This window comes from Somniosus microcephalus, chromosome 13 (assembly GCF_052327205.1).
Source record: "Somniosus microcephalus isolate GS21.2 chromosome 13, FLI_Smic_1.0, whole genome shotgun sequence".
Taxonomy (NCBI): Eukaryota; Metazoa; Chordata; class Chondrichthyes; order Squaliformes; family Somniosidae; genus Somniosus; species Somniosus microcephalus.
In genome coordinates, this window is record NC_140999.1 from 154947939 (window position 1) to 154968351 (window position 20413).

General features: G+C 40.0%; 1 protein-coding gene across 1 annotated transcript in view; it reads left to right on the forward strand.

The window, feature by feature from the left end:
- The window catches only part of LOC147108684 (brefeldin A-inhibited guanine nucleotide-exchange protein 2-like), a 103055-nt gene that overhangs the window by 50832 nt on the left and 31810 nt on the right, over window positions 1-20413 (forward strand). Inside the window, exons 14-23 of the mRNA XM_086005397.1 lie at window positions 355-556; window positions 4087-4198; window positions 5099-5304; window positions 5451-5535; window positions 6536-6707; window positions 8601-8752; window positions 9480-9608; window positions 12956-13114; window positions 16292-16433; window positions 17596-17692. Of these exons, the coding sequence (XP_085861523.1) occupies window positions 355-556; window positions 4087-4198; window positions 5099-5304; window positions 5451-5535; window positions 6536-6707; window positions 8601-8752; window positions 9480-9608; window positions 12956-13114; window positions 16292-16433; window positions 17596-17692 (1456 nt within the window). The remainder of the gene's footprint in view (window positions 1-354; window positions 557-4086; window positions 4199-5098; window positions 5305-5450; window positions 5536-6535; window positions 6708-8600; window positions 8753-9479; window positions 9609-12955; window positions 13115-16291; window positions 16434-17595; window positions 17693-20413) is intronic.

Sequence of the window (20413 nt, forward strand, 5' to 3'; positions counted from 1 at the left end):
TGAGAATTCTGCATTTTTTATTGGCTGTTTAGACAGCTTGTTGACGTCTCAGCAGCTTGCACTATGGGATTCCCACTATACTACATTGATTTGAATTACGCATCGTAAAACCCGAACTTCTCAACACACAAGATCGCGTGAGCTCTTTGTGCGAAGTGTATTTCGGGGCCAGCGGCGAAAGCCTTTCTTTCGCCGCTGACTGCAAATTCTGGGCCATTGACTTTTAGCATTTATCTTTTTGATGTTCATGAAGGCTTAATCATGTTTATAAGTCATGAACAGTTTCTAAACTGAAGCTGGAATTATCAAATAATGCAGCTGAAATATCCCCCTTCTTATTAAATGAATGTGCAGGCCAAGAGAACCCATCCGAACACGATAACAATGAAGGCAAACATGCGGAAGCTGCGCGTAGACGAGGGAGTACAAATTCCTTTGACTCTACAGCATCATCAGGCGTTGGGAGTATTAGTGCTCAGACATCTGCAGCAGATGATCCGGAGCAGTTTGAAGTCCTGAAGCAACAGAAGGATATTATAGAGCAAGGAATAGATTTGTGAGTACTCTAATATGATCAGTTTGAATATTTGTCATGATTTAAATCTTGCCCTTTGTTTTTGCAGAGCTTTATCGAATTGGTGTATATATTGCCCACTATTCTTTCTGCTGCCAGGGGCTGCAAATTAAGCTTATGAAAAAGGAATTTGATTAACCAAGTTGCTATCAACTTTAATAGCATAAGAAAGAATGAGAAAAGGCCATTTAACCCATCAAGCCTGCTCCATCCACCGTTTGTGCATGATTATTCTATCACAGCCTCTCTGTCAGGTCACAGCCCAGAATTTCCTGAAACAGTTTAATCAGCAAGTTACGTTGAAATTTACACTTCTCTTCCTGGAGTTGAACTGTGCTGAAATTTACTGAGAATCATTTTAGCGTATGCCAGAACGTAAAAGCCAGCATAACAAGAGTGGAATTTAGCTGACGATCGAGGCCTGAGGAAAATGCCAAACTGACATTATATTCCTCCCTCCTTCCAAGTCCCTCCTTTTTGCATGAAAATTAAAATTTGAAGGCATCAAACCATTATTTATGCACATTAGGCCCAGAGGGCAGGCGTTTCCTCTAGGTTACGCTGGTCTTTTCAGCGCAATTCGCCTGAAATTGGCCAACCATCGCAAAAGACCAAGGAATTTCAAGCCCCAGATCGAATTAATCGCCATTGCAAGGTTCCGCTAATTGCACTCGTTTGCGGTCTTACAAGGAGGTTCTTAAAATTAAGCTTTTTTTTTAGGGGCAAGGACACTAAAGGCACATTTTAAAAGCTTTTATTAAAAAAAAAAAAAAAAAAATTTAAATTTACTAAAAATCTGACAACTTGTCAGTGTTTCCAGTAAATGTCTCTGAACAGTTTTTTAATGTCATTTTCAGTTATTAAAATTGGGTTACTCACAGGTGGTGGACTGGACAGTGATTAAAATGCTTATTTTTTTGTATAAACCAATTTGCAGCTGTATTAGTAAGACTGCACCAGGTTACCACTCAAATATATCAGAAATTAAACATTAAAAAAAAAAAAAAATGACATTCTAAAATGCTGCCTGATTGCACTTGTTCATGGCAGGTTTTACTTTGGCGATATGCTAATGAGTTTGAGTGGCAACTTGGGCAAAAAACACACTTCTGAAAACTAGTGCAGTTTTGAATGCACTTTGTGCCCAGATTGCCAGTTGCTCCCAAAGCGGAAACACTTGGCCTATAATATTTAAGAAAATGCAATTGTGAAAAGATTTTCAATTTTTAATGCAAATCATTCTGATGCCACATATATGCATTCAAAGATAAAGTGAATTTTAGGTCTCCGTGAGGAAAAATTAAAAAATTACCATAAAACACCAGAAATACAACTGTTGTGCTTAACTGGCATAAGTTCAGGTAATTTGTGTGAGCTGCACTTTTGCATGGGGTCAGAGCTATGTTCATGAGCAGCAGAGGGTTTCATCAGAGGTTTTGCAGAATTGGCTTAACGATCAAGGAAATTTGGGCATAGCGTAGTAGGTCACTTACACCCGCATTTCCTCCATTTCTTGCACACAAAATTGGCATTGTGCCATACATATGCCGTTATTTAGATGCAAGTTTTCTGAAAATTCTGGACCCACATGTGTTCATAGCTTCGCACACTTCCCCTGGAGGGTATAGTGTGAAATCGTGGAAGGGTTTGCAGGCTGATTAACAGTCTGACGGGCACGGTGTGAATGTAACTATAGGGTGATTAGTCCGTTACGGTGGGATGGTTTTATCAATTCCTACATCACATACGATGAGGGAGGGCCAACTATGCCCGCTGGATGTCGACGCAGAATTTAGAGCCAGATCTCCGCTTGCTGGGACTGTCTGGAGCGGGATTCGAACCCTGAAACTTCTGACTCCGAGGTGGGAATGCTGCCACTAAGCCAAAGGTTTGCTCCGACCCACATGTTGGTTCCCTATTTAAGGACACTAACTTTATTTCCCAGCCATTCCTTCAAAAAAAAATCAAGCTGTTTTGTTAATATTTTAGTAACCATCAATCCTGTTTCTCAATCGATATTGATCCAATCTGGTGGCAAATTATACTTGTAGAATTTAAACGAGATAGATATAGACAGCTACATACAGGAAACTTTCTGGTATCCGGCACGGACGGGACCGACGTGGTGCCGGTTTATCAACAATTCCGGATAACCGAACGCTATAGTAAAAGATAGGGAGCTCAGAGCTCCATATAAAGCAACAAACCCTGTTCTTCAAAACAATCGGCACAAGTTACAAGCGTCTCTGTAGCTTAGCAACAGCTTCAGCTACACCCTGCACAGCAACAAATGGAGTAAAAAAAAAAGTAATAAAAGTAAAAAAAAGTTACATGAACCGACTCCTGAATTTTGCCGGTGGATAGAGTGTTCCGGTTGTTTAGGGGCCGGTTAATCGAAAGTTTCCTGTATGTTTTAATATAACTACTGTTTAAAGTTTAGTGAGTGATCCCTTCTGGCTTTTTTTGAATGGACAAATGGATAGATCTAGAGCAAATGGTGCAAGGTTGTTTTCACTGGTTGGCAAATCACTTAATGAGGGAGCATAAATTAAGGATTACCACTGGACAAATGAAGAGGTTCATTAAAATCAAATAAAAGTGGCTATTGAGGCTATAACATCATTTAAAATGGAATTGGATACGTATTCGAAAAGCAGGAATACACGATGACGCAGAGAAATGGGATTAGAGTGGATAGCTCTAGTTGAAGAGTTAGCATCAGTGAAAGCACAATAAGCCAGACAGCCTCTTGTGGTATAGTTTTTGTGATTTAGAATGAGCCACGAATATTTGAACCTGGCTGCTTTAATGCAATGTATAGTCATTCTCGGTTACTGATAGAATTTCAATCAGAACAGTTTCCGCTTTCAGCATGTTCTGACTGCTGCCGTAATTTACAGTATGCTGACAGACAGCTGCTACTTGAAAGCATCAGGTTTTCATCTCCAAATAAACAATCGTGAAATCTTCGTGTGTGTGATATAAAATATATCCTATGCACCTGCATTTCACAGTCACTCTTGTAGAATGTCAGTGATGTTAATTATCCTGTCATTTATATGCATTGCATCAGAACCTCCCAGTGCTACCACACATGGGGTTCTCCAAAGGACGACCGTGACATGCTGATATAACTTCACAGTGTCAATCTGTGACCAGTCACTGAGAGGTGTGAGAAAACAGCTTAAGATGTGTCACCCTTTTATATTGTATTCCCCCCCTCCCCCACCCCCAAAGCATGGCAAGCACCTAGTCAACGTAAAGAAATAAGGAGTCCACCTTGTGGAGAACTACAGGTATAAACCCACCTATAATACCATGCCATATCTTTGCACATCAACGAGCTGCATCATCCTGAATATGAAGCTGATTCTTCAGCTCTTTGTACTTCTTGACCTTGTGACTTGGGGTAGCTGCTGAGATTTGTGCACTCCATTTTTGGTCAATATATTTTGTTTAACTATTGCTGGTGGTTTATCTCAAATTTCAATATTTTCAAATCTTGTCTTTAGATTCAACAGGAAACCAAAGAGAGGTATACAGTACTTGCAAGAACAAGGAATGTTAGGCACAACAGTTGAAGACATTGCACAGTTTCTTCAACAGGAAGAAAGATTAGATTCGGTAAGATTTATATTAATTAGTGTGACGTGCATAAAAATTCTATATTGGCTATTCAAGGGGCAGTGGTAATTTTTTTCCCATTTCTAGTTATTTCTGAATGTGCATTTTGTCAAAAACATAATGACCAGTGTCCTAAAATGTAAAATAAAACAAATTTTAGAATACAGGAAGTTTTCCTTCTCGTAGATTGGAATGTGTGCTTGTTATTCTTAAGCATAACACATCTGTTCTTTTGTGGTCCATGTCAGGGTAGGATTAAGTTTACTTGTCCTAACAAGGAACTTTAGACCGCTATTCATCCTAAATTAATCTAAAAGTATCACTGAAGTGGAGAACATTTTAAAACTTTACCTCCCACGTAATTTATATTTTGTACCCATGATTGTGTGCATGATTACAGTTTATTAAACTGCAGGTCTGTAATTCCGTCTAATGGACTCATTTAATTGTGAGTGGGTGGGGAGGAAGTTTGGTTTGTGAAGATCATCTGGCAGCCCACGTGAGTGGATGTTCTGTACTTGGTCTGTTGTATATTTCATGACATTTTAAAAGAATGCATACTCCTAAGATTGAGATTATCTCAACTATTCATCTGAAGAATATGCCTCTCTATCAATTTACCTGTCCCCTCCCTGCCTCCCATGAACACCATCTTGGCATGATTTATTTTTATTTGGAGTAAAAATGTGATTGAAGGACCTTCTCCTGGAGTATTCTTTTAATTACTCCAATGTTAGCATATCTTTAGATTCACTGTGAACTGAAGGAATGATCCTTTTTCACTTTTTTGTATTTACATTTATTTTTTGTGTTGTACCTTTTAGAATCCATGTTTCAACCTAATGTACCAAAACTTTAACCTAATTTAGCATAACTGAATGTCCTTGTGCATTTCAACAGAACCAAGTGGGTGAATTTCTGGGGGAGAACAGCAAGTTCAACAAAGAGGTGATGTACACTTACGTTGACCAACTGGATTTCTGCGAGAAGGATTTTGTGTCAGCACTTCGTATATATCTCGAAGGATTTCGTCTGCCTGGGGAAGCGCAGAAAATTGACCGACTCATGGAAAAATTTGCAGCTAGATATTTGGAGTGCAATCAAGGGTAATTCAAAAAGTAAACTGTTCATACATTTTAAAATGAGAACTGGGTATTGTTTTAAAAAAAAAAAAAAAAAAAAAAATTGTACTTTAAAGTTTTAAGCATTTATTTCATTAAGTAATGTCACTTTTTGCCCCCCCCCCACCCAGACAGACACTGTTTGCAAGTGCTGATACGGCATATGTTCTGGCCTACTCTATTATAATACTGACAACGGATCTGCACAACCCTCAGGTAACTTACTTCAGGAGAAAATATCCTGTGAGCTGAATATTTGATTTTGTGTTGTGACTGCTGATTTTCCTGAGCTACACAAACACGAGAGATTAGCGTTCAGATGAATTTGGGTTTTGGATTCAGTCTCGATCTCTCTTCTACTGCCCCCACATTAAAGATGAATATTCCCCATGCCACATGACCATGAAAGGCATATTTTCATTCCCCCTCCCCTGTACTTGTATCTCATCAGATTGTTATACAATTAGGCATTGTTGAATTTTCTTGGGACTACCATGGAAGCAGAAAGGTGGTCATGTTTCTCCACAAAATAAAATCTTCCTTTCTGTTATTGCAAAGAATGGGTGGAACTTTCAACTTCGGCAGGGTGTACAACAGGCAGCTGATCTCCCATCCATTTTACACCACCCGCCAAAGTTGAAAGTTTGTCTCAATGCCGTTAGCATCATTGTTGCCCTGGTTCCTGGTGCTAAATAAACAGCAGTTAGTATTGGGAGAGTTATTTGTTAGAAATGAGGCAACAGAAAAAACATCAAAATAGCAACATATAGAAAAAAAGAACAAACTTCATTTATATAGCCACTTCAGGACCTCCCAAAGCACAGCAATGAGAAAAATCACCAGATAATCTGTTTTAGTGATGTCTGTTGGCCAGAACTCCAGGAGAACTTCCCTGCCTTTCTTTGAATAGTCCATGGGATCTGTTACATCTACCTGAGAGGGCAAATGGAACTTCGGTTTAAAGTTTCATCCAAATGACAGCACTCCTGACAGTGCAGCATTCCCTAAGTACAGCATTGAAGTGGGACTGGAGCTCACAACCTTTTAACTTGGGGGGCCGAAGGCACTGAGCCAAGGCTGACATATCTGAATGTAGTAAATTGCTATTAGTACTGATGACCTTTAAGGTTTTGTGTAAATTGATTCAAGAATCAGATAAAATATCACTATCTTGAAGTGCAATTGCAAGGCTTACATTACCTTATGTATTGAACAGGTAAAGAACAAAATGACCAAAGAAGAGTACATTAAAATGAATCGTGGGATCCATGGCAGCAAAGATCTGCCAGAAGAATACCTGTCTTCCATTTATGATGAGATTGCAGGGAAGAAAATTGCAATGAAACAGACAAAAGAATTTTCAATGACCCCAAAGTCCATTAAACCAAGTGAGTGAGACATGTTTAACTGCAGCAGTTTCAATAGACTGGTCACCAAATGTGCTCCTAAAATGTGGCACACATTGCCCTTATATTTTAGTAAACCTCCTAAAAATAAGTGTTTATTGTATGTCATAGACATTGATAATCTTATAAATATTGTCTGGATCCGAACTGCTGATGCAAGGTGCGCTATATGTAGATCTGCATTCAGAAAAGCATCTTTTGTTTCTCTGTGTGTGCTGTATTAAAGCCGCATTAGCGACTAATAGTCCTCTTTATCTTCATTCACAATTTTCTTGGGGAACTGAAGATCTGAAGCAAAATTGGTATTCATCGAAAACAAGATATATGTGCAGGCACAGGACAAAGGTTAGAGACAAATACACTGCTAAGAATTACCAGTGTTCAAGCTATGCGAGTATTGAACATTGGTCCATTAGAGATTAGTAATTATGTGAATCAGGTGTTTACATAAAAACATAGAAGATGGGAGCAGGAGTAGGCCATTCGGCCCCTCGAGCCTGCTCCGCCATTTAATGAGATCCTGGCTGATCATCCAAATTCAGTACCCTGTCCCTGCTTTCTCCCCATATCCCTTGATCCCTTTAGCCTTAAGAAATACATCTAACTCCTTCTTGAATATATTTAATGAATTGGCCTCAACTGCCTTTTGTGGTAGAGAATTCCACAGGTTCACCACTCTCTGGGTGAAGAAATTCCTCCTCATCTCTGTCTTAAATGGCTTACCCCTTATCTTTAGACTGTGACCCCTGGTCTGGACTCCCCTGCCATCGGCAACATCCTTCCTGCATCTAGTCTGTCTAGTCCTGTTAGAATTTTATAAGTTTCAATGAGATCCCCTCTCATCTAAACTCCGGCGAATATAAACCCAATCGACCCAATCTCTCCTCATACGTCATTCCTGCCATCCCAGGTATCAGTCTGGTGAATCTTCGCTGCACTCCCTCCATGGCACCTCAGATAAGGTGACCAAAACTGCACACAATACTCAATGTGCGGTCTCACCAAGGCCCTGTACAACTGCAGCAAGACATCCTTGCTCCTGTACTCAAATCCTCTCACTCTGAAGGCCAACGTACCATTTGCCTTCTTAACTGCCTGCTGCACCTGCATGCTTACCTTCAGCGACTGGTGCACAAAGACACCCAGGTCTCGTTGCACTTCCCCTTCTCCCAATCTATTGCCATTCAAATAATAATCTGCCTTCCTGTTTTTGCCACCAAAGTGGATAACCTCACATTTATCCACATTATACTGCATCTACCATGCATCTGCCCAATCACCCAACCTACAACTTTTGAAGCTACATAAAGCAAAAGTTTGGTTGATAAACCACCTAAGTTGTAAGATTCTCAGTAACTTGTAACTCCTTTCACTGTGTCTTGTATACAGGGGTCTTCAGAAGATATATTAAACATACACATTCTTATCAGACAAAGTAGATTTTTAACCTGTTGGTCAAGAGTAGGAGCATGTCAAGTAGACTGGTTATCCTTTATTGGGTTTTTTTAACCACTGACTGCTGTGTACACATGGAATAATTCAGAAACCTCCAAACTAGCTACTACTGCAAATAAGTTGTAAGTCATGTGTCACTACATTTTCTTTACAGGCATTCAGCATCAACACTGAAAACAACTGACAATTTATTGCAAAAATGAGCTCCATTTTATTATCAATATATCAAATGAGTCTAAAAAGATGGTAATTCAATTAAGGGATTCAGATGGCTTGAGTTTTACACTTTTTACACAATTTTGAACCCTTTTATTAGATTAATGTCTTGTGATTTAATGAGGCATTTTTACCTGAATTTAATTGACAGTAAAAAAAAAAAGAAAATGACTAAGTACTGATTTGTGTCGTCTTGATTTGCAGGTGTAGCCACTGAGAAACAGCGAAGGCTCCTGTATAATCTTGAGATGGAGCAAATGGCAAAAACTGCCAAGGTCTTGATGGAGGCAGTGAGTCATGCACAGGCACCATTTACCAGTGCGACACATCTTGAGCATGTCAGACCAATGTTTAAAGTAAGTTGTTTGCCAAATATCAAATCATTTTTCCCCAGTGACATGACTAGGATTATCACAGAGTGGCACTATTCAAAGCAATTTCGGCTGTGACTATTTATAGGATTGAAAGCTCGCGACTGACTGGGGATGTTGAATGCATTTTACACTTGCAATGTTCTTTGTTGTGGAGTAGTTAAATGATCGTTTGATCAAAGTTCCTCACTTGATAACTATTTGGTCATGGTTGTGCAGCAGTGAGGTACCATGCTGAGACTATTTGCTTCGCAAGTAGAACAGTGGAAAATCAAAGGCTGTCACTATAGTCAGTTCCATGAGCAGGTGGTTCAAATACAACAGCAGTTGAAGCCTGGGAGCATATTACTTGCCTTCATTGCCAACTGTGGAGAAATCTTCAGAGAAAACACAGAATTTATCTTTTAGAAGGGCAGAAAACTTACTTGATTCAGATGACCAGAGTGCAGATTTGATTCCTGATTTAGATGAAAATGTGCTTCATTTTACTGGTGCAAATGTTTCATTGTGTATTCTATGTTTTGTATTATTGTATCAATATTTTTCTGTTTTCCAAATTTTATTTTGTAAAACACAAAATGGACATTTAGTTTTGCAGTAACTGTTTTGATCCTGTTTCTCTCACTGAAGGTGCTTTTAATTTTGAATTGATGTACTAGACATTGTGCAGGACAGAAAATGCCTCTCAACAGATGTATGTTTCTGTTTGCAGCTGGCATGGACACCACTATTAGCAGCATTCAGTGTTGGCTTGCAAGACTGTGATGATCCTGATGTGGCCTTTCTTTGTCTCGAGGGCATCCGATGTGCAATTAGGATAGCCTGCATTTTTGGCATGCAGGTATGTATTTACATGTCCTCAGCTTGAATGTTGTGTTAATTTAGAATTGTAGGCTGTTTCTTTGGACCTCCATCTCAGTTTTGCATACAATGTTTTCAGAACATAGAAAGGATTATCGGGCGAACAAGTAAATTTGTAATTCCTACAGGAGCGTGACTTCTTACACATTTTTTCTTTACTTCATTTCTAGGACCTCTTGTGTCACATACTAACCCCAATCAACACTGCACAGACAATGCTTGGGTGTAGAGTAGACTATTACACCTTTTTAAGATATGTAGATAAACATTTGAAACAAGATGATACAGGCAGAGAGCAGGGCAATGGGATTAGCTTTGGATTGTTGTAGAAAACTGTTGGCACAGTCATGATGGATTGAATGGCTTTCTTCTGCTGTCAAGTTCTGCGGGTCTAAGACATGTAAAGGAATAACTTGAAAACATGGCTTTGCAATATTTTTATTTTGCAATGCAGAATCAAAAATCACTGTGCCAAGAAAAGGTTAAACATTAGTATGATAGCAAAATACTGCAGATGCTGGAAATCTGAAATAACGAGAAAATGCTGGAAAAACTCAGCAGGCCAGGCAGCATCCGTGGAGAGAGAAATAGTCAACGTTTCAGGTCGAAGCCCTTTGTCAAGACTGAAAAAGCACAGGAAATGAAACCGATTAAAAAGCCAGTTTGGGGGCAGGGAGAGAACAAGAGAGAAGTGAAGAGACATTAAGAGGTATTCAAAACGAGACAAGATGGTAATAGGACTAGTGGAGACAAAAGACGGCTCTAGATTAGGTGTGAAATGCGCTGGCAGAATGGGAGACAGCTGCCATGTGGGAGAGAAAAAAAAACGGGGGGGGAGGGCCAAAACTAAGGTGTGCATAAAAAATATAAGTAAAAATGTAATAGGGGCCGAGGTTATGATCTGAAATTGTTGAACTCGATATTGAGTCTGGAAGCCTGTAAAGTGCCTAATCGGAAAAAAGGTTAAACATTGTATGATTTCACACTTGCTGCTAGTAATCTTTTTTCCTCAAAACACAGAAGAATGTTTTCACACAAATTTGTTTATATTCTTGACTGGATGATAACTTTGGTTGAATATTGTATCATTTATTCTTGTGCACAATTTAGTACTTTGTGCCAGGTGAAGTGTTTGTTTGTGTACCAGTATTGCATTCAAAATAATTTTGTGCAAGTTAAGTAAATAACCTAATGCCTGTAGAGTGAAAACAACAACCATTCGCCTTTAACTTAGGAAAACGTCTCGACGCCTCGCAGCATAATCGGACAAAAATTGACACTGAGCCAAAGAAGGAAATGTTAGATGGCGGTGACTAAAAGCTTGGTTAAAGAGGTAGTTTTTAAGGGGGGTCTTACAGGACTGCAGAGGTCAAGATGTTTAGTGAGGGAAATCGAGAGCTTAGGACCTAGACATTTGAAGGCACAGCATGGATGAGGATTTCAGCAGCAGGTGGGTTAAGGTAGAGTGGAGACAGGCTATGTCATCATAATCATAATAATCATAATCAACTTTATTGTCATTGTTAGTGCACAAGTGCAGTACAACGAAATGTAGGCTTGCGGCTCCCGAGAGTGTATGTGTTGATTAAGACATTTAAACATTCAACATACATTTGGCTTGTAACACATTAACATAAACATAACCATAATAAAGTGCATTGGCAGATGTGCAGGCTTTAGAGTTTATTTGTGGAGTTCAGTAGGATGACAGCCCTGGGAAAGAAGCTGTTCCTAAATCTGGTCGTACGGGTGCGAATGCATCTGTAGCGTCTCCCAGATGGCAGGAGGGCGAACAGACTGTGGCTGGGGTGGGTAGGGTCTTTGATGATGGTCCGTGACCTCCGTAAACAGCATTTCTGGTATATGTGCTCTATGGTCGGTAGCCGGGTGCCGGTAATGCGTTGGGCAGTTTTGACTACCCGCTGCAGGGCTTTCCGGTCATAGTAGCTACAGCTGCCATACCATACTGTGATACAGTTCGTCAGGATGCTCTCTATTGTGCAGCGGTAAAAGTTAGAGAGGATCAGGGGTAACAGGTTACATCCCTTCAGCCTCCTTAGGAAATATAGGCACTGCTGGGCCTTCTTCACCAGAGAGGAGGTATTGAGGGACCAGGAGAGGTCTTCTGTGATGTGGACTCCGAGGAACTTAAAGCTGCCCACCCTTTCCACCACAGCCCCATTGATGTGAATGGGGGTGTGACTTCCGCCTTTAGACTTCCTGAAGTCCACAATGATTTCTTTGGTTTTCTTGATGTTAAGGGCCAGGTTGTTGTCGGCGCACCACTTCACGAGATGCTGGACCTCCTCCCTGTAGGCTGACTCATCGTTGTTGGTGATCTGGCCTACTGCCGTGGTATCATCCGCAAACTTGATGATGGTGTTGGAACCATGAACAGCCACACAGTCGTGGGTGAAGAGGGAGTAGAGGAGAGGGCTCAGCACACGTGCATTTATATAGCACCTCTTGACCACTGGACGTCCCAAAGCGCTTTACAACCAATTAAGTACTTTTTGAATTGTAGTCACTGTTGTAATGTTGGAAACGCAGCAGCCAATTTGCGCACAGCAAGCTCCCACAAACAGCAATGTGATAATAACCAGATAATGTGTTTTAGTGATGTTGATTGAGGGATAGATATTGGCCAGGACACTGAGGATAACTCCCCCGCTCTTCTTCGAAATAGTGCCATAGGATATTTTACGTCCACCTGAGAGAGCAGACGGGGCCTCGGTTTAATGTCTCATCTGAAAGACGGCACCTCAGACAGTGCAGCACTCCCTCAGCACTGCACTGGAGTGTTAGCCTCAATTTTTGTGCTCAAGTCTCTGGAGTGGGACTTGAACCCACAACCATCTGAGTCAGGCGAGGGTGCTACTCACTGAGCTACAGCTGACACTTTAAAGTAGGTGGTATTTTTGTGATGGCGAAGATATGGGGTCGGCAGCTGAGCTCCAAGTCAAATAGGACGCCATGGTTGCGAACAGTCTATTTCAGTCTGAGACCGTGGCCAGTGAAGAGGATGGACTCCGCGGTGAGGGAATGGAGTTTGTGGCGAGGGCTGAAGACCATGGCTTTGTTCTTCCCAATGTTTAATTGGTGGAAATTGCGGCTCACCCAGGACAGGATATCTGACAAGCAGGCTGTTGATTGTGTCTGGGCATGGAAAAATAGTTCCAAAATAGAATAAAATTCCTGTAAATTTGATTTTTTTCATAATGCACAAGAGAGAAGTTTGTGAATGTAAACATAGTTTAGTTCATTTAGCATTGCTAACCTTACATTTGAAGTAAAATAAAATCTGCCACTAATTTATTGTTCTTGTAGATTGAACGAGATGCTTATGTTCAAGCTCTGGCCCGTTTTACACTATTGACAGCAAGTTCTGGCATCACAGAAATGAAGCAGAAGAACATAGATACTATTAAGACTCTTATTACTGTGGCCCACACCGATGGGAACTATCTTGGAAATTCCTGGCATGAGGTAAATATTGTGAGATGCTATTTTTTCTTTAAATTCCTCCTTGAAGTATTTGTTGGATTGGTCAATGAGTAGAAATAAATGTGCGGAAAGAAAGATTCCTCTTACAGTGCATGATGTGTGCACTTCAAATTCATAGAATCAGCTCCAAACTTGTTACTTTATCATTTCCCTGCGCGTACCCCAAGTCCTTAATATGATTGACTTCAAGGGATAAGTAGCTAACAAGCCAAATATACATACAGACTATTGGGCTTGTGTTGAATTTTTCTTTACAATTACTAATGGCCTCATCCAACTGGTTACCTATTCAACTAATGGTAATCGCTACTTGGATGTGTGACCAAATCCCCAGATCATATCAGTGCAAGCAATAAAGGTCCAGTTGGCAACATTGACCACTAGTTGGCCTACATGAAAATAGCCTTTCTTTGATACCTTGAAAGTAATATCAAGCAGGAGGGTTGACCTCCTCCATGCCAGAGTTCCCCCTTTCTAACATTGAACGATGCAGCTGGGCTGTTAAACCTCAAAGATTATAACTGGAACAGTTTCACAAGAGTCACTAGTTGTTCAGTATTCTCTGTTACTCTGAAACATCAGGAAAAAGTGTCGCACTGCTTCTCCTGCCTGTGGAGCACACTTCCAGACAAATGCACGGATCGTTGAAAGCAGAATTTCAGGTGGGAAAAGCCTTAAAAGGGCAACGGGATTCTGGATTTAATATATGGATATTATTGAATATAACGGCAAGGAGGTGATTGGGCAACTTAGAAACATAGGAGCAGGAGTAGGCCATTCAGCCCTTTGAGCCTGCTCTGCCATTCAATATGATCACGGCTGATCCTCTATCTCAATACCATATTCCCACTCTCTCCCCATACCCCTTGATGTCTTTTGTATCTAGAAATCTATCTATCTCCTTCTTAAATATATTCAGTGACTTGGCCTCCACAGCCTTCTGTGGTAGAGAATTCCACAGGTTCACCACCCTCTGTGAAGAAATTTCCCCTCATCGCAGTCCTAAATGTCCTACCTAAGAAGAAAAGACCCCGTATCCTGAGAATGTGACCCTTGTTCTAGACCCCCCAGCCAGGGGAAACATCCTCCCTGCATCCAGTCTGTCTAGCCCTATCAGAATTTTATACGTTTCAATGAGATGAACAGTTGAGTATTGTGTAATTTTGGGCACTCCATTTATAGAAAGGGTGTTGGAGCCATTGAAATGGTGACATTTAGATTCACTAGTATGATTTTAGGATGAGCGGATGTAGCTACGATAGTCTTAGAAAAGAAAAACTAGGGTTGTATTCAGAGCAAGTTAAATGGGTCTGTAATAGAATTGTTAAATTATGAAAGGGCCTGAGAGGGCAAATAGTGGAACGTTATTTCCACTGTTTGGTGAATCGTTAACAAAGGGGCACAAATTTGATACTAGTATGAGCAGCATAAACTAATCAGTTTGAAGAATTGTTTTAATGTCGAGGGTTTTAGAATAAAATAGTTGCGCACACACAGTCGCGACCAAATGTAGTCTTCTGGTGAAGTGGAGTTAGAGGGCTAAAGAAAATTAGACCAGGTCCCCATTTTGAAGTTGTGTATTTATTCTGTTCATGTTTTTATTTTAACATTATAAATTGCTATGTTCACATTAATAATGGAAACTTCCAATTATAAACTTGTCATGCTGTAATTATAGCTTCTCACCAGTACTGGCACTGCAGTGCCCCTGCTGGGGCGATGGGAATGTAATTAGACCGTGACCAGTTTGCATTTGCAGTTACCATTATAAATATGGACAATGCAATTGATAAAGGAAAGAGTTGATGCGTACAGATGCATTTTAATAAATAGATGGAATGCATTATCGCAAGTGGCCATTGAAGCGGAATCAATTGCAGCATTGAAGGGGGAATTAGAAAAAATCGTTGAAGAAAAATATTAAATATTACGGGGAAAGAGCAGGGAAACGGGATCAGAATAGATAGTCCTGATGTGAACCTAGCATTAGCATGTGCACAATGGGTCAAATAGCCTTTTTCTGTGCTGAAATTTCTGATACTTTTTCAAGTATTTATCTCATTCTTGCATGGTGTGATTGACTCCACTTCAGTCATCACTTCTGGTAGTATATTCTACATTCCTAATAACTCTGCATGAAATACTTCCAACTTCCCATCTTGTTTGCTTTATTGCTTAAAGGTGGTCCCGATGCTAAAGGAATTTAAAAGCCAGGTGCATTCAAATTCATGTCCCCAGCCTAACTGAATACCAATGTTGCAAAGCTTCATTTGGTTATCAGCAGGCAAATTTGCTCAAGGGAGGGGCCAAGCTCTCTCATTCAAATATATTGTGATAGGTTCAGTTATTTGCGTGACGAACAGCTTTTTGAATGGAGATTGTCTTTTAAATCCAACAAGCCCCTGCAGCTGTTTGAAATGTATTTGAGTAGGTTTGGAATCTTCAGAGAGGTGGAACAAGCCAGTTATCGCCTGGAGTCTCAGAAGACCAGAATAACTGTGTATATAAAGGTCAAGTCCAAAATAATAACCACTTTAAGTTCCTGTGGAGGCACAGGGCAAATTCAGAAGCTAAGTGAATTTGCTGAATAGTTCTCTCTTGGTGATCCTCGACTCCATGTCAAAAACTTAGCTTTGTTACCGTGTTCAGTAAAGGTACTCTCAAGGCCTTATGAAGCTAAGACTCAACTTGGAGTAATCTACAACACTGAAGCCGAAATATCGAGAGTAAGGATGGAAAAATCCCAAAAATGTAACGCCGCCTCAATCTTTTTGCTTGATTTATATTTGAAATGCTTTGTTTATCTTTTCAAGCATGCTTCATTCATAAACTTAGATTGTTGTGACTGAGTGTGAAAATGTAACTAACAGTAAGCACCTTATCCCACAGCTGGATTTTTGCATAGTAACGATTGTGACTTTTACCCTAAGACGCCATCTATTTCACCGAACGACAAACAAAAATATTTTTTTATTGCAAAAGTCCACTTCAAGTTTTAAATAGTAACAGAACTGAACGTTTTGTCATACTCAATGCAAATATTCACACAATTTTGGAGCTTTTTGGAGGTAACAGGAAAGCACAAATTCCAAGTAATCCACCCTTTTATAAAAAATTAAAAAAAATAACTGTTTGGAATTCTAATTTTCCTGTTTCTAGATCCTGAGGTGCATTAGCCAGCTGGAGCTGGCACAGTTGATAGGTACAGGAGTCAAGACTAAATATATTTCTGGGTCTCTGCGAGCTAAAGATGGGTTCACTGGAAGTTCTGGAACTGGAGGAGAAGAATTCTTAGGAATAGGTAAAATTAACAACTTTGCTATGCATAAGCTATTGTGTAGATGCATCAAATACTAACCTGGCTTTGAGATGTATTGCTGAATTATTTGAATGCAAATGCAAATTATTAGCTTAATGTTTTAAAATGTCAACTTTTAGATTGTGAATAAATGCATTTTCATGTTTTAATTTTTAGTTACCAATGGAAGTCAAAGAAATAAGCTGACCTATGTCTTTAAGCTGGGTACCTTATCTATATAATCAGATAAATGGTGAAGTAGCAACTAACTTACTTAGAGCAGGTTTTTAAAAAATGTAATGGCCACAATAAGAATTAGTTTAAGTGTTTGTATATTCCTCAGCAAAACTAGAGTTTTTTGGTGGGGACTCAATTTAGTTGCATCTTGGTCACACGATAAATTTAAAAAACTTTGTTAGTACTAGAGAATATCCCGATTTCTTGTTATATTTTAAGATTGAAGATCATCTGCGAGTGAATAACACCTAATGATTTTAAAAATTATATTCAACGTTTAGACAACTATCTCAAGGTAGATGCATCTTTTTAGTTGTCTCTCACCTGTCCAGTTGTACCGTTGCCTTCAAGAAATTAGGCTGGTTCAAAATCACTTGTAAACAGGCAATTGTCTTTTTAAGTTTAGACACCAGTTCTCGGAAGTGAGAAAGATAGTACTGTACTTCAAATGTGTATTTGGCCATGAGCAAAGTATACATTTTAGAACTGCCTATTCAGATACTTGATTTGATTATTGACTAATGCCATGACTTGTTTCAAGACTGTATTACTGTTTAGCCATTGTATTACAAAATTCAACGTTAATGTGTATTTAGTTGAATTGTTAATGCTAAACATTATAAAGGGTAATATATATTTATCAGAACTCAACTTGGTCTATATGTTTCATACCACACTAGTCCAAGAATGAATGCCTACTGAACCATCAGGAAAGCAATCAGATAGCTTGATAACATGTTGGATTAACAACAATTTGCATTTATATTGTGCGTTGAACATAGAAAAACGTCCCAAGGTGCTTGGCAGAGGTGTAAGGGAAATAAATGCCAAGCCAGAGAAGGAGATATTAGGAGATAGGTGACTAGTATTTGCCCTTCTCTGAAGTGTGCATAATTGTGATTTTGGTGTTTTGTATTTTGGGTAACAGGTACCTTTGGTGGCACTGTGGATAAGAAACAAATAGCCAGCATTCAGGAATCTGTGGGAGAGACCAGCTCACAGAGTGTAGTTGTTGCAGTAGACAGGTAAAAGATCTCATTATAATGGATTTTGCATGTTTTATCTCCGTTGTAATATCTTGATAACTCAACTGTATTTTAAATTCTTTGTGATGTGGAGTTGGCATAGGATAAAATAAAATGGCATTCAGAATTGTTTAATATGTCATGTCATTTTTGACATCTAGTTATATGATTGCTATTTATTTGTAATATCATTGAATGGTTTGATAGAGGTTCCCAAACTTTTTTTTTACTGAGCCTCCTTTGGAGATTTATGTCCCTTGCAACCCTCCCAATTTTTAAGAAACCATATTTTTGTAGTCTTGTACTAACACTAGTTTCTAGGCTATAATAATTTGGGTTTTAAATGTGTATGAAGTAGAAATGCAAATGATTAACCAAATAAACTTAAGTTTATAAAAGATTTTTTTTTGCTTATGAGAGTGGGTACCACCTTGTTTCAGGCACACAGTGTCAGGATGAAGCACTCCCAGGTTAAGTGTAGCAAAGCCTCTCTACTTTGCATCAATGCTAGCCACAAAAGAGCATTTCCGCAATGCCCCAGTATAAAATTTTGGCATTTTGCGTTCCAACAATCCTGTAGCCTCTCTAAATAAACTTGCCAATTCAATGCCAGTTGTTTTATGTTGGTTCTGTGCCCACTAGGAACTCAATTGAGTCTGTCCAAATTAATTTATAGTCTTACACCCAGCCATCAGTCTGGGATTTGAACCCGAGCACCTGAAGTGAGGGACCAGTGTATAACTCACTGCAGCATCCACTCTTTATATGTACAATATATATCACAAATATGACGCTGTGGTAAAAACAGATATAGCTGTGTAACTTTGGTTATGCCTGCTTCATACTGATGTGCACTTTGTGCATACTTGTTGTTGTATCCGTGTGTTAATGGAGACACGGAATGCAGGAGTTGGTTTAACAGGTGTTTACTGAACAAAGTCTGGAGGTGAACTAAAAGATACAAGACGCTATACAGGCTTATATACCCGAGTGGTCACTACCGGTATTACAGTACATACACTACAATTCCTCCCCTTTTAGATAATTAGTACATAACATTTTAAGTAATCATTAATTAACATGTTTACAAGAACAATAATCTACACATTTGCTGCAGTTAATCAATTATAAGTCAGTCTCTCTGGAGGCTTCCTGACTCGGTCCGGATAACGCCTTGGTGGTGTAGTAGGTTCTTTTGGCAAGGTCGATTCGGCTTGAATGCCAGTGTCGGGTTCATCTGGTTCCAGTATCACCAGATCGGAGGTAGATACTATGGGTATCTCTGCTTCATCATTAGGCGTATAGAGTTGTGGGGTACGTTGTCCCTTTTCGGATGACTCTATGATCTGGTCAGCATGGCGCCTTATTATGCTTTCTCCAATGTCCACGGTATACATCAGCGGTCCTAGTCGTGTGCAAATAGTTCCAGGCTGCCATTTCTCGGTACGGTAGTCCCAGGCCAAAACTTGTTGACCTATCTGGAAGGTTCTAGTTGGCCTTTCATTCATGCCTTGAAATTGCCGGTTCTCTACGTCCCTTCTGATGTTTGGTTTGATCAAATCCAGCCGGCATCTTAGTCTTCTATTGAAAAACATCATGGCGGGAGTTTGGTTTGTAACCACATGTGTTGCATTCCTGTATGCAAACAAGAAGTTATCTACCTTATGTTGTAGATTTATGTCTTCATTACCCATGGCCTTTATGGCCTTCTTGAAGGTCTGGACAAACCTTTCAGCTAATCCATTGGTGGCGGGATGGTATGGGGCGGACGTGTAGTGCTTAACCCCATTGTTTTTTAAGAACTTCTTGAATTCTTCGGACACAAATTGCGGTCCATTATCAGAACAGATCTGTTCAGGCAGCCCATTCCTGGCAAATGTGGTCCTTAATACTGTGATGGGTTTTTCCGTGGTGGTGGAGGACATCTTTATTACCTCCGGCCACTTGGAGTGTGCATCCACCGCGATTAAGAACATTGAGTCCATAAATGGACCAGCAAAGTCGATATGTACCCTTTGCCATGGAGATGAGGACCACTCCCATGGATGTAGAGGGGCTTGTGGTGGGGCATTTTGGACCTTCTGGCATCCTAGACAGCTCTTGGTCATTTCTTCGATGTCTCCATCGATACCTGGCCACCACACAAACGCTCTGGCTAGGTTCTTCATTTTCACTCCACCCAGATGCTCCTTGTGAAGCTGCTTTAGCACTTTATCCTGGAGTTTGGGTAGAATCACCACTCTGGATCCACACATCAAGGTTCCTCGGCACACTGACAGCTGTTCTCCTCTTTGCGAGAATGCTGGCAACAGTGGTTCGCCATGTGCTGGCCATCCCTTCACCGTTAAATCGTAGACTCGTGAGAGAGTCGGGTCATTTCTCGTTTCCTTTTCAATGGTAGAATTTGTTACTGGTAGACATTCCACTATGGTTGAGTGGAACATCTCCACTGGGTCCACTGTAGGTGCCTCTTCTACCATTGGCAACGGTAGGCGTGATAAACCGTCAGCATTCCCATGCTGTTTTGATCCTTTGTATTCTATGTCATATTGGTGTGCCCCTAGGATAAGGGACCACCTCTGTAGCCTTTGCGCTGTCATAATGGGAACGCCCTTTTTAGGGTTGAATATGGAGAGGAGGGGTTGATGGTCAGTCAACAAGGTAAATTTTTGTCCGTGTAGGTAATGGTTGAATTTCTTCACTCCCCACATCAGGCTGAGT